The sequence below is a fragment of the Zea mays genome, chromosome 2, assembly GCF_902167145.1.
Source record: "Zea mays cultivar B73 chromosome 2, Zm-B73-REFERENCE-NAM-5.0, whole genome shotgun sequence".
Taxonomy (NCBI): domain Eukaryota; kingdom Viridiplantae; phylum Streptophyta; class Magnoliopsida; order Poales; family Poaceae; genus Zea; species Zea mays.
The window spans coordinates 236,897,160-236,910,166 of NC_050097.1; the positions used below are offsets into that span (position 1 = coordinate 236,897,160).

The 13,007-nt window shown below is 45.3% G+C and overlaps 1 protein-coding gene across 1 annotated transcript; it reads left to right on the plus strand.

Moving 5' to 3' along the window:
• The first annotated feature begins 1,101 nt into the window (after positions 1-1,101).
• Positions 1,102-7,005, plus strand: LOC100279927 (uncharacterized). The gene is given in 8 exon segments (NM_001152877.1): positions 1,102-1,864; positions 2,093-3,527; positions 3,613-3,748; positions 3,881-3,978; positions 4,158-4,223; positions 4,663-4,752; positions 5,541-5,717; positions 6,531-7,005. Coding segments are annotated over 8 exon segments (2,697 nt in total). The 5' UTR covers positions 1,102-1,208; the 3' UTR covers positions 6,570-7,005.
• The last annotated feature ends 6,002 nt before the right edge of the window (positions 7,006-13,007 follow it).

Here is a 13,007-nt window from a genome sequence, read left to right on the forward strand (position 1 = left end):
GTGGTACTCCGTATATAATAGAAGTTTATAATAGAAAATTAACAGCTATACGAGCAGCTCCAACAACCTGTGTAAACATATCGTGCTCAGTAAAAATAAAAAAAATCTCAGTCAAAACTCCTTCCAACAGCCTCTCCTTTTTCCTCGCTACTTCATCTCTCTCGCTATCGTGCCCCCTTCGCTAGGCATATTTGCCGAGCAGTTACAACTCGCCATCGCCTCGCCCTCTGGCTTTCCCGCACTCTCTCCGGCCTTGCCGCTCTCGCACGAACTCCCGCCGTCCCACTCCCCCCGCGCTTTCCCGCTCCCACACGATCTCCAAGATTTTTTTTGCTGGTCGATGTCTTTGTTCCTAGAAATTCTTCGTTGGTTTCTCTGTTGCTTGCCACTTTTTACGACTGAACCAACATCTTCCTCTAGAAAACTGAAGAAGATAATGGGTTTATGCTTGTATGGTGGCTGGTCTACGTTTCCTAGTTGTGCTGGCAGCTCGTAGTTTGCATGAGTGGACAAAAAAACTAACAAATAGCTAGTTTGTTGGTTACCCCATCAAAAGAAAATTTTATATTTTAAAAGCTCTACTGCAAAACGCTATATTTATCTAGGATTTTATAAAATTTGTTGGAGGTGCTGTAAGAGCATCTCCAATCTAACAAAATAACCTATAAAATACCCTATAATTTAAAAACAAGTATATTTTATAGAATTTAAGGGACCAATAAAACATTCCGCTTCAACATTAAAATATTAAATCTACATTATAGGGTAGCACACTATGGTGTAATATATTTGAAGCATTTGAGTGACTTGTGATTTTTGACCAAATTTTATAAAATGGAGCACTGTTGGAGTATTTTTTTCGTAGAGCCTCATATTTTAATTTAAGTCATTAGTTTGAGGCATTGTTAGAGATCCTTTAAATAATGTATTGTTGTAAACAGCCTAAACATCATCATCCATTAGCCATGATAGTGGGTGAAAAAAAAAGTGTCGGCGTGCCTGCCAACCTCCGGTAGCGGATAGGGCCCAGCGCCATACACCCAACGAGGCAGCCAGCGAAGAAAGGGAGAAAGAAAGACACATCACCGCCCACTCCCACCGCGTTCCTTGTCTCTTCCCTGTCCCGACTCCCGACCCGATCTCCCACCGCGTCGGGATCCTCCTGCCCGCCTACCCGCCCGCGCGCCGCCGTCCCGTTCGCCAGAACCATGGACGGCATCGAGGGCCTGCTGGCCCGCGACTTCGGCGTCCGGCCGCAGGGCAAGGCCGCCCCCATGGCCGGCGCCTCCCGCTCCACCGGATCCAGCGCCGGCGCCGACGCATGGGCCAGCTACGGCAGATCCACCCCGGCCCCCTCCGCGGCCCCGTCCTACGACGACCTCTTCGGCGCCTCGCTCTTCGACTCGTTCAAGGGCCCCACCACCACCACAACCACCAATCCCGCCGCGCCTTCGCCTGCCCCCGCGTACGACGACGACATCTTCGACGCGGTCCCGGGGCTGCGCCCCTCCAGCTCCGCGTCCACCACCGCCTCCTCCGCGCCGCGGTACGACGACGGCGTGTTCGGCTCTTCGGCGGCCCCGGCGTACGACGACGTGTTCGCCACCAGCGCCCGCTCCGCGCCGCCGCCTCCCGCTTACGACGACGACATCCTCGGCGGATTCGGGAGCGCGCTGCCGCAGGCACAGGCCGAGGAGAGGAGGAGGCCGGTGGCTGTCGACGACGACGACCTGCTCGGGGCGTTCGGGAGGAGCCCGTCAGAGGGAAAGAGGAAGCCGGCTCCTGCGCAGGCGGACCGAGTGGGGAGCACGGGGTTCGATGATCTGATCCCTGGATTCGCGGGGAGCAGCCCGCCGAGGAGTAGGTGAGCAAGCTCCGACCTTCCTACAGTTGGATCTAGTTCAGTTAGATCAGAGCCTTTGGGCAATACGGCAATGTGAAGGTGGATGATGGATTGGAGTGAAATACTGAAATGTGCAAACTAGATCCAATAGCTTGCCATGTTTATGCAAATAACTAGCTCATTTCTTCTGAATCCTATCTGTAGCGCGTTTCACTCCTGACAATTTCTCATGTTCACTCTACTCTTCAGGAAGTCTAACGACGATAACAAAATGAAGCCACCAGTTCCGACTTCTAAACAGAGAGCTAGCATGGCAGATGGCCCATTTGTTGTTCTAGAAACAGCCTCGGCATATACATCCCCAGGAAGGTCCACCGATCCCGTGGAAGATCTGGATAAGACTGCAAGCTTTGATGGCAAAGCTGCCAATAGTACTGCTGATGACGATAGTTTATTCGAGCAATCAAGCGCTTTTGACCAGGCTCCAAAATCAGATCCTTTGTTTACCTCTGAATTCAATGGTCATGCCAAGGACACAAAACCGCCAAGCGCAGTCCGTGATTCGAGTCCTCTACACCATTCAATGGATAGAAATCCAGCGCGTCAATCTTCTATGGAAGACTTTGATAATGTAATGCCCAAGTCACAGTCTGCAAGGTATTCTGACGTTCGTGGTAATGATACGGAGGATCAGTCACCAAGATCTACTGAATCTGAAGATGATATATGGCTTACAGTTTCCGAGATTCCCCTTTTCACAGCACCAACTATTGCTCCACCACCCTCCAGATCACCACCTCTTCTCAAACGAAAGCCACTGAGAGCAAATGCAAAGGAGAATGGGCATGCTCGTCAGTCTACCCCAAATCAGAACCATTACACAGATTTGCCAAAGCAACCGGAGGTTTCTTCAATAGATGACCTGGAAGGCTTTTCCATGGGCAAACCTCAAATGCCTGCTTATGGCAACACTGTTTTTGATGAGGACTATGAAAGAAGCTCATCAGATACTGAAGAGAAAGACAGGCAAGAAAGATTGGAGAAAGAAAGAGAAATGAAGCTGAGGGAGGAGATGGAGAGGGAGCAGAGAAGGCTTGAAAAGGAGAGGGAGTTGGAACAACAGAGAGAAAGAGAGAGAGAACGACAGGCAGTGGAGAGGGCTACAAAGGAGGCACGTGAGAGAGCATCTGCTGAAGCTCGTGCAAAAGCTGAAAGAGAGGCCCGCCAGCGTTCACAGCGTGCTGCTGTGCAAAGGGCTCAACAGGAAGCCCGTGAGAGGGCTGCAGTTGAGGCCAAAGAAAGAGCAGCTAGGGTAGCTGCAGAAGCAAGGGAGAGAGCTGCTGCAGAAGCAAAGGAGAGGGCTGCTGCTGAAGCCAAGGAGAAGGCAGCAGCTGAAGCCAAGGAGAGGGAGAGGGCTGCTGCTAGGGAGAGGGCAGCAGCAGAAAGAGCTGCTGCTGAGAGAGCTCAGCAAGAAGCAAGGAAGAGAGCTGAACGAGCTGCAGTGGAAAGAGCTGCTACTGAGGCTCGAGAAAGGCAGGCAGCTGCAGCTGCAGCCGCTGCCACCGCAGCAGCAGCTGCTGCTGCAAGAGAAAAACAGAGCACGGCAGATGATCTTGAGTCATTCTTCGGTGTGGGTTCTCGTGCCAACAGTGCGCCGAAACAGAGGGCTCCAACACCAACAGTGGTAATTTTATCTGTCAAAATATTCACATAAAAAAAGATTGTGTGCAGCTCATCCTGTTACCTTTTGCTAATATTGCATGTTGTAGGATTCTATGTTTGGTTTTGGAGCTCAAGGCAGAGGAACAACTAATGGATCACAGAGAGCAGCATCAACTTCGGCTCCTGTGAGAAAAGTGGCATCAGCCACAAGTTTTGGTGATGATCTGTCTGACTTATTTGGAGGTATTGGGTTAATAACTCTTCCCAAAGTAGCATTAGTTTTGTGGATTTAAGTTTCTGCTAGTGTTGTGCTTGTGCTCCTAATTTACTGCCAAACTTGTCTGTAATCCATTATTTTTTCTTTTGTGTTTCCAGCTCCTGCATCTTCTGATGTTTTTCAAGAAGTTGAGGGAGAAAGTGAAGAAAGAAGACGTGCTAGGTTAGAACGTCATCAGAGGACTCGTGAACGAGCGGTAATGTTCTGCGATTGATTTTAGGTTACAAGGAAACAAATGTTTATTATCACATGTGAAATAAGTGTTATTGCGTATGATCTAGGTTATTCATATGTTGTATCAGTCTACCTTCCCCTGTTATAAAGAAATAATAGCCACTCCATTCTCACTTCTGGATGTGGTTTATATATCTCCAGGCAAAAGCTCTGGCTGAGAAGAATGAACGTGATATGCAAGTTCAGAGGGAGCAGGCAGAGAGAGATGTAAGTGCTAATGCTTTTCATATCCGTATCATCTTGATTATGCTTGCTTTAGTCCACATCAACACTCATTCACTCAAAACAGTCTACATTATTTTTTTTCTCGAATACGCAGGAGGGGCTGCGTATCATTAAATTAAAGTAGAGGAAAAAGGGCCTGCGGCCCGGGACAAACAGAACACACACAACACAAACACACACTCACCCTTACAAAACACACACAACACAGACACATACGACACACCATCACCCGTCTTTTAATAGACTATAAGACTTTCCTTTCTCTATCCAGTCTACATTATGGTGTTTACGTAGAATTATTTTCACCTTTCATAATCTTACCATCATTTTCAGTCAGTGATTAGAGCATGCCTTGGCCCTTTAGCTACACTTGCTTGGATGCTGATAGCCCACTTGTTTGTTTGGACATTCTGAAATACAGAGAATTGGAGACACTCTAGACTTCGAAATCAAGAGGTGGTCTGCTGGTAAAGAGGGCAACTTGCGTGCTTTGTTATCAACTTTACAATATGTAAGACATTTGCTACTGGAGAGTGAAGCTAAACTGCACGTGTTTTTTATGTACTAATGCTTTATTTTTTTTCTATGAATATCATTATTACTTTGATCCCATTTTTTGTTGTGGTTTACTTATCATTCTTCTGATATTAGGTATACTCTATGACCAGAGGGAATGTATCAGGTGCACATATTAAAATCGTGTCTATCCACCTCCCGCACCTATCCCCGTGCACATATTAAAATCGTGTCTATCCACCTCCCGCACCTATCCCCCTCCGTACATATAGCAGGATGGAAGTGGTGGATGGTAATAGTGGAAGGTGTTTGTTGTAAAATATACAGAGTAAGGGATGTTAGATCTATGATGGATAGCCGTGATCTAATATGTGCACCAATAGCACCATATACACCAAGGGCTCCTGTGCACATGATATGTTCCCGTGACCAAATGTTTCTGGTACCTTTTTTTGTTGTGCCAACCTGATTCATGTATTGATTTTGATTCAAAACCAAAAACGGGACTGGGTTTGTCTTTGTAAGGTTTTACTTTTGGTTAATGCTGTTGGCAGCTTGATGTGTCTTTTTTATGGTCTACATTAAAATGATAGATTTGGTGAATTTTCTAACTTACTTGATAGCAATTTATTTACCAGTAATTTATTTGAACTCTGTTCGGATGCGAGTACGGCAACCTAACATTACATGGAAGGTGCTTTTAAAAAAACGGAAATAATGAATGCCAAATTGTCTCAAGGCTCGTAAACAATTCCATTTACTAATATGTATGTTCTGAAACAGATACTTTGGCCAGAATGTGGATGGCAAGCTGTATCATTGACTGATTTAATTACTGGAGCTGCTGTTAAGAAGCAGTACAGGAAGGCAACACTGTGCATTCATCCTGATAAGGTGCAACAGAAAGGTGCAACACTTCAGCAGAAATATATTGCCGAAAAAGTCTTTGACATTCTTAAGGTACGTGAACGTGATCAACTTATTTGGCAACGTTTAATATGATAAATGAGACAGGTAGAAATTCATTTTTTAGGAGACACATACTAATTGTGACACCGTAGGGTTACTGGCACCATTTTACACGGCGTCCTTTGTCAATGCACATGAGTGTTTTGGCATGCATTGCCAGTACCTGAAATAATTTAGCCTTGGATTTAGCATTCATGATTAGGAAGGGTCAGTGTCTGATAGAGCTCGGGGAATGGTGGAGGAGGCTTTTCCCTGTGTGCCATTATAAAAGTTTGGAATTCTCCACATGCCATTAAAAAACTTGAGCCGTCATAGGTGCCACTGGTTTGAACCTTTTTGCTCTCCATACCACTTCCGTCAGATTTATCGCCACGCTAACTGTGTCAAACTGTGGTGGGAGAAGTCCAAAATGAGATCCTATTTCTATGGCGGGGAATAGGAAATAGTTTAAATGAGATAAATTCTTTGGCCCTTGCCCTCTAATGCTGGCATGCACTTGTTCCATGATACGTTTCTAGTGTGTGTACTTGACGCTGGTCATAACAGTGTCATTCCATGATAAGTTGTGCACTTGGTACCAAACTCTGGGAGTCCAATAGTCCAATTCTTACATCTGTGGTTCACATCACTGTGGTTCGGTGTCGATCTCCAAACGCATTGTTGGTTCCAATGTACTACCTCCGTTTTCGACCCGCTAGTTTATTTTTGAACTGAAACGAGACAAATAAAAAAGAACTGGGGGAGTATCTGACACCGTTACGACTTACGTTTATAAGTAAAATATTGCAACTTCTGTGTTAACAGGAGGCATGGAACAAATTCAACTCTGAAGAGCTCTTCTGAAGCAACCTCCGTGACTGTGAATATGCATATATGATGGACAGCTTAACTGCATACCAACATGAGTCGCCGGAGTAGCAAGGCACAAGTGAACAAAGTGAAAGCTCCACCTCAGTTACCATCGTTCGACAGATTGTGTTCAGTTGCTCCTCCCGTCCACTGTGCTCTGCTGCTCCCATCTGTATCTGTTCACTCATGGTACTTGCACTCCACATCTACGAATATACGTACGCCATCTTTTTTTGTTTTAGTTTTTGCAGCGTGGGTTGGCTCATACAACCAAGATTTACACTGTATGTCTTAAATACTATCTCGTGTACGATGGACCACAGATGTTGAAACCACACTTGCTGTCTAAGCCCTTGTTGATTTCTATTGAAAGTGTTGTACGCTGTACAGATTGTACCATTGTTGATTTGAGATGTGATTTGGTTTACTCAAATTTGTAACATATATCTTCAGTATTCAGCTTACCCAAGGCTAGCTCCAATCGACGATGTATGCATGTCGTATGATGCCTCTGCAGAGTGCTACCCTCTATTGCTGCATGCTCCCAATTCCCGTTCCCCATATTTTTTTTGGAACTAAGAGTGTTTGGATGAATGGGTGAGGAAGGATGAAGAGGGATAGGATATGATTATTTTAACTTGACCCGCGTTTGGCTTGGAGACCGGATTTTTTGCATTTTAGCCCTTTATCAGAATTAAAATCACGTTTAGACCTAAAAAATTTTAATCTCAATTTTGGACCCTTAGCTCGGCGCCATATGCTATGGCGCTGAGGTAACACATCTCGGCGCCATAGGCTATGGCGCCGAGCTATGACGTGGCCATGGCGGGCAGGGGTGACGTGGATGTCCGCGTGGCACCTAGTTCGGCGCCACAGATCTTGGCGCCGAGCTAGGACTTAACTACAAGCCCCTTTTCTCTGTGTTTCTTCTCTGTTTGTTTTCAGCTTCTACGCGCCCGAGCCGCCGCCGTTCCCGACCACCGCCGAGCTCCGCCCTTCCCGGCCGCCGAGCTCGCCCGCCCCGGCCGTCGCGCGCCCCTGGCCCGGCCACCGCGCCAGCTCCGGCCACCGCGCGTGCCAGCTCCCGCCCCGGCCGCCGCGTGCCCCCGCCCGGCCACCGCCGCCAGGTAATTTTTTTTTGTTTTTAGTTACTTAGTTAGTAAATTGTTAGCTATTGTTAGTGTTTAGTAATTAGTTAGCTATCCACTTATTTATTGTTTAGTAAATAGTTAGATATTTTCTTGTTAGTGTTTATTAAAATAGTTAGCTAGTTTCTTGCTTAGCATATTGTTAGTGTTTAGTAAATTCTTAGTGATTATATAGTTAGCATTTTGTTTAGCGCATTGATATTACATGTTTTCTGTGTTGGCAACCATCGTGTTGTCGTTTATTTGCAGGTTCTATAAACATCACTTTACAGGGGAGGTGCTGCAAAATTTTTTATTGACAATAGTTTTTTTTTGTACGTAGGTGTTCGTCTGACTTGACCTTCTCCACCGTTAGCTGGACTTGTACGCGATCTCAGGTATACATTGTTTTCGTACATTATTCATAGATTATGTAATTTCGTTTGATGTGTTCATTTAATGTTTACTATATAGTTATTAGTTAATATATATTTATTACTTAGTAAGTTTTTAGGCTTAAGTATATAGCCATTATTGAGTTAGTAATCCATTTTTGTAATAGATGGACAACCTAGTAACACTATACCATGGAGGAAGGGTGGAGATAGATGCTTATGGGAATGTTACTTTTGATGGTATGAAGATCGTGACCATGTTGTTCGATGAAAGACCATCTTTTGACAAGATTTTCGCTCGAGCTTGTGAGGAGATTAGTTGCGACATAAACGACCCTAGAATATCAATTCAGGGTTTGTTGTCCCATATTACATATGGAACAGTTGTCCGACGGTTGATCTCCATTACCTCAGAAGATGATTGGGTGATATATTTAAGAATTGTGAAGACGATGATTCCACCATGTTTGGATGTGGTTGTTCAAAAGTTAACTGTTAGTCATTGCGATGGTCCAGTCGGGTTGTCTCCACAAATGCCAAATGCATCTCGTATTGAAGCTCCTTTGGTAGAGCTTCATGAAGAAGTGGTTGTTGTGCCCGATGCTCAATCGGGGCCGCACGAGTATGGGATTTCTCGTCCTCTTTCTGGCGTTTGTGGGGCTTCTAATCCGGTGGTACCCCCCAAGAGATCCCATTGACCCAGGATCCAGTTCACGATCATCCTAGTAAGTGTCTTTGACACGTTGTTCGTATCCATCGTTATTTCGTTTGATTAGACTTTTTAATGTGGTATTTCTTGCTTCGACCCAATGTAGGATCTCCACAAATCGATAATGGTGCTTATCTTGATGTGCCTGTGTCATATAATATGGACAACATATGTAGGGCATCCAATAGTGTTGATGTTCAGATTGAGGATGAGGAGGAGCCATATGAGGCTGCACGGGCCTTAGATTCTGATGATGACCGTCCGGTTCAAGAAATGACCGAGCAAGAAATTGAACTCATAAGACGTTTGTGTCCGGAGCGTGACCCTGCAGTACATGAATTTAGCAGTCTAAGTCATTCCACCCGTGCATATGCTGAAGGACGTGATGATGAACTGCTAGAGGCTCTGGATAACGCCGACAACATTGAGATTAAGGTAGGCTTACTTTTCAAGGACCTGCCTACACTGAGACGATGGCTACAGGAATATTCTGTGAACCGCAAGAGGCCGTTCAAGGTGAGACATTCGTATGCACAGCGTCGTTACACTGTTGTGTGCGAGGTGTCGGAATGTAATTGGAGGGTATGTGCCCGAAGGCAGAAGGACACCGGAAAGTTTAAGATCACCAAAATTGTAGGTCCACACACTTGTGCCCAGACAGAGCTGAGCTCTAAGCATCGTCAGTTGACATCTACCCTGATTGCGAAAAGGATATTGGGGATATTGAAGGGTCAGCCAAACTTGAAGGTGAAGTCAATTATGACCATGACTTCGGAGCTGTTTGGTTACAGGATCAAATATGGGAAAGCATGGAGGGCAAAGCAGCGAGCATGGAAGATGATATACGGGGATTGGGAGGAGGGTTATGAGAAGTTACCAGCATTGTTCAATGCAATCAAAGCAAAAAACTCAGGCATGCATTACGAGTACATCCCCAAACCTAATGAATGGAGGAACGACAAAGAGATATTTTTTCGTGCTTTCTGGTGTTTCTCGCAGTGCGTAGAGGCTTTCAGGCATTGTCGTCCCGTGCTCTCTATTGATGGTACTTTTCTGCTTGGGAAGTATAAGGGCACATTGTTGGTTGCCATATCATGCGACGCAGACAACGCACTGGTTCCTTTGGCATTTTCTTTGGTGGAGAGAGAGAACAGAGATAGTTGGTCTTGGTTCTTGCGGCTTGTACGCATCCATGTCGTAGGCCCTGGACGCGAGGTTGGTGTCATATCTGACAGACACCAAGGTATTCTTAATGCAGTGCAAGAGCAGATTCCTGGCTACGCACCCATGCACCACAGATGGTGCACTCGACATCTAGCAGAAAATCTTCTTCGAAAGGATCATAGCAAGGCTAACTTGCCCCTTTTGAGGAGGTATGTCGACAGTTGGAGGTTTCGTTTTTTGAGGATAAGTTGAAGGAACTAAAAGATGCAACAAATGCTGAAGGTAAGAACTGGATTGCTGGATTGCTGAGGGAACCGCAGAAATGGACAAGGGCCTACGACGAAGGTGGCTGGCGGTTCGAGTTTCAGACTAGCAACATGGCCGAGTCATTTAACAGTGTGCTCAAGGGTATACGGGGCATGCCAGTCAATGCTATAGTAACATTTACTTTTTATAGGCTTGTGGCTTGGTTTAATGATAGACACGCGCAGGCCAAGACAATGCAGACGCGAGGGCAGAGATGGGCACCTAAACCAACATCACACCTTAATAATGCAAAGGAACGTGCCCATAGACATGAGGTACAATGCTTTGATGAGGAGTTGGGTAAATACGAGGTAACAACACTAGGCGTCATAACTTCCGACGGTGAGGTGCGACCTTCGAGGATACATGTCGTGTTATTTTATTGTACACAACTTTTATTCTAATATGTCGATATTTTTGTTACACTTTGTACACAACTTATATTCTAATATGTTGATATCTTAAACTTGTTTATTTGTATGTTGTAACATATGTCTGTAACTAATATTTCAATTACAGAGGGTATCACGTCGTCTTCGTCGTGCAGCGGCTCGGTGTGGATGCCGGTCTCTAGCGGGCGTTGACGTGCAGCTGCCTGTACCTCGTATGCAGCAGGACGTTCAGCCTCCCATTTGTACAGTTGGACCATCTACAGCAGGACTGAGCTCCTCGCGATCGACGCGGGACACGTTTGAGGACGTGGCCCACGACGACGAGGACGACGACGACGACGACGACATTGGCGCTGGCGCCGCAGGTCAGGAGGAGATTGGACCATCTCAGTTGCAGGATGCTCCTATAACTCAACCATCACAGCTGACACCACGTAGAAGGCGTCCACGAGACCCTTACACTCCAGGCACCGACGCTCTTGGGGCTAAGGGCAAGGGTAAGACTAGGAGGAAATGAATACTTTTGTGATGTTGGTCTTATGCTGAAAACTTTGTGATTTGGACTCATGCTGGAGACGTTGTAATGTGAACTATGTTATGTGTTTTGGACTATGTTTTGTGGACATTGTATTTTGGACTTTGTTTGTGGACATTGTATGAAGAACTATGTTCTGTGGATATTTTTATATTAGATGTTATTTTGTGATGTATTATATGTTGAAATGTGGTCATGTCTTATAATATGTGATTATTTGAACTGTGGTTGTTAATAAAACAAGGGGAACTCTTGCAAAAAAAATTTGTGAACTGTAAAAAACATAACAAACAATAAGTAACGCATCTTTAGAGTTCTAAAATAGTTTAGATATTCAAGTAGAGTTCTAAATTATTTTGGATACGAAAATACTACATAACAGGCTACAAGTTTCTTCAGTCTGAATCACAATCTATAAGTAACTCATCTTCGGAGTCATCCGTCGCGCAATCCTCAACGACAACCTCATTCCACTTGCTGCATTGTCCTGCATCACACTTGTCACCAGTTCTCTTGTAATAATTGGCTTCTGCTTCATCTGCAGCTTGGGAGAATAGCTCATCCTCAGCCTCAGCCTCATCAGACTTCTTCTTGTAATAAACCGCCTCTACCTCTTCGGCGGCCTGAGACATAAACTCATCCTCTTCCTCTTGAGCACGTAATCCTGCCTCAGCTAGTGCGATGAGCTCACTCAACCTTGATGTGTCGTCCTCCTCTTCTTCATGTAATCCTGTCTCTGCGAGAGCGATAAGCTCACTCAATCTAGATGTGTCCTCCTCCTCCTCCTCCATCAGCTCAACCGTCGCCATTTTATCCTGAACATATCTTGCATGCGCCTCATCGGCCAAATAGTTTACGCCACATCCAATCTCTGCAAATATAATGAGCAAAATAAGTTAGCAAAGTCAAGATAAATAAATTGTACTAACATAATTATAGTATCATTTTTCTCACTCACTACCCTTGAGGCGATCAGCAAGATTATCCAACATCTGTTTCTCGGCTTGAGCCGCTTCCCATTCTCTTGCATCCTGTGCTCTCTTCTCATCTACCGCCTTCAACCTCCTATACTCTGCACGCTTCGGGCTATCATAAAAGGCAGATTTTGCTTCCCTACGCATGTCGCGTATGCGATCGTTAATGTACGAATCGACGAGTTGAGATCCACAACGCATCTTCTGTCCCATTAGTCTCTTGGACTCTATTGTGCGCATCACCTCTCCTTTGTCGTCGTAACTCTCCCAACTGCATTTCCTCGTCTCCTACAAAAAAAATAGTAAGTACCGCTATAACATTACAACTGGTGCAAAAAAATAAATAAATACCAACCTCATCGTAATCGACCATATGTCCACAAAAATATCCAACACCAAGCTCGGAAGGAACTAATCCATACTTAGCTTCAATACCACATTTGCAGAGTACTGGATCAAATTTCACCTCTTCTTCCGCCCACTGATTGTATCTCTTTTCCTTTACCTCTGGCTCTGGCCAATGGGACAAAGGACCGTACAACCACTCTCTGAAACGACACTTACGCCACCCGTATGGCTGCAGGAGAAAAAATTAGTAATTTATTGTAAATAATAACTAGTTCATACATTTAGCGTATCGATCGGCTCACATAATCAATGTTCGGACAACAGAACTGCTTCTCATAGTCTTCATCGATGACAGCACGGTCTCCACAATCGCATCGAGGCGGTGAGTCCATCCGTCTTTCTGTTGCTACCTCCTTCTCCGCATCCGTCATTGGTGGAGGATTCGGGGGAGGAGGTACCCAACACTTAAAACGCTCATGACT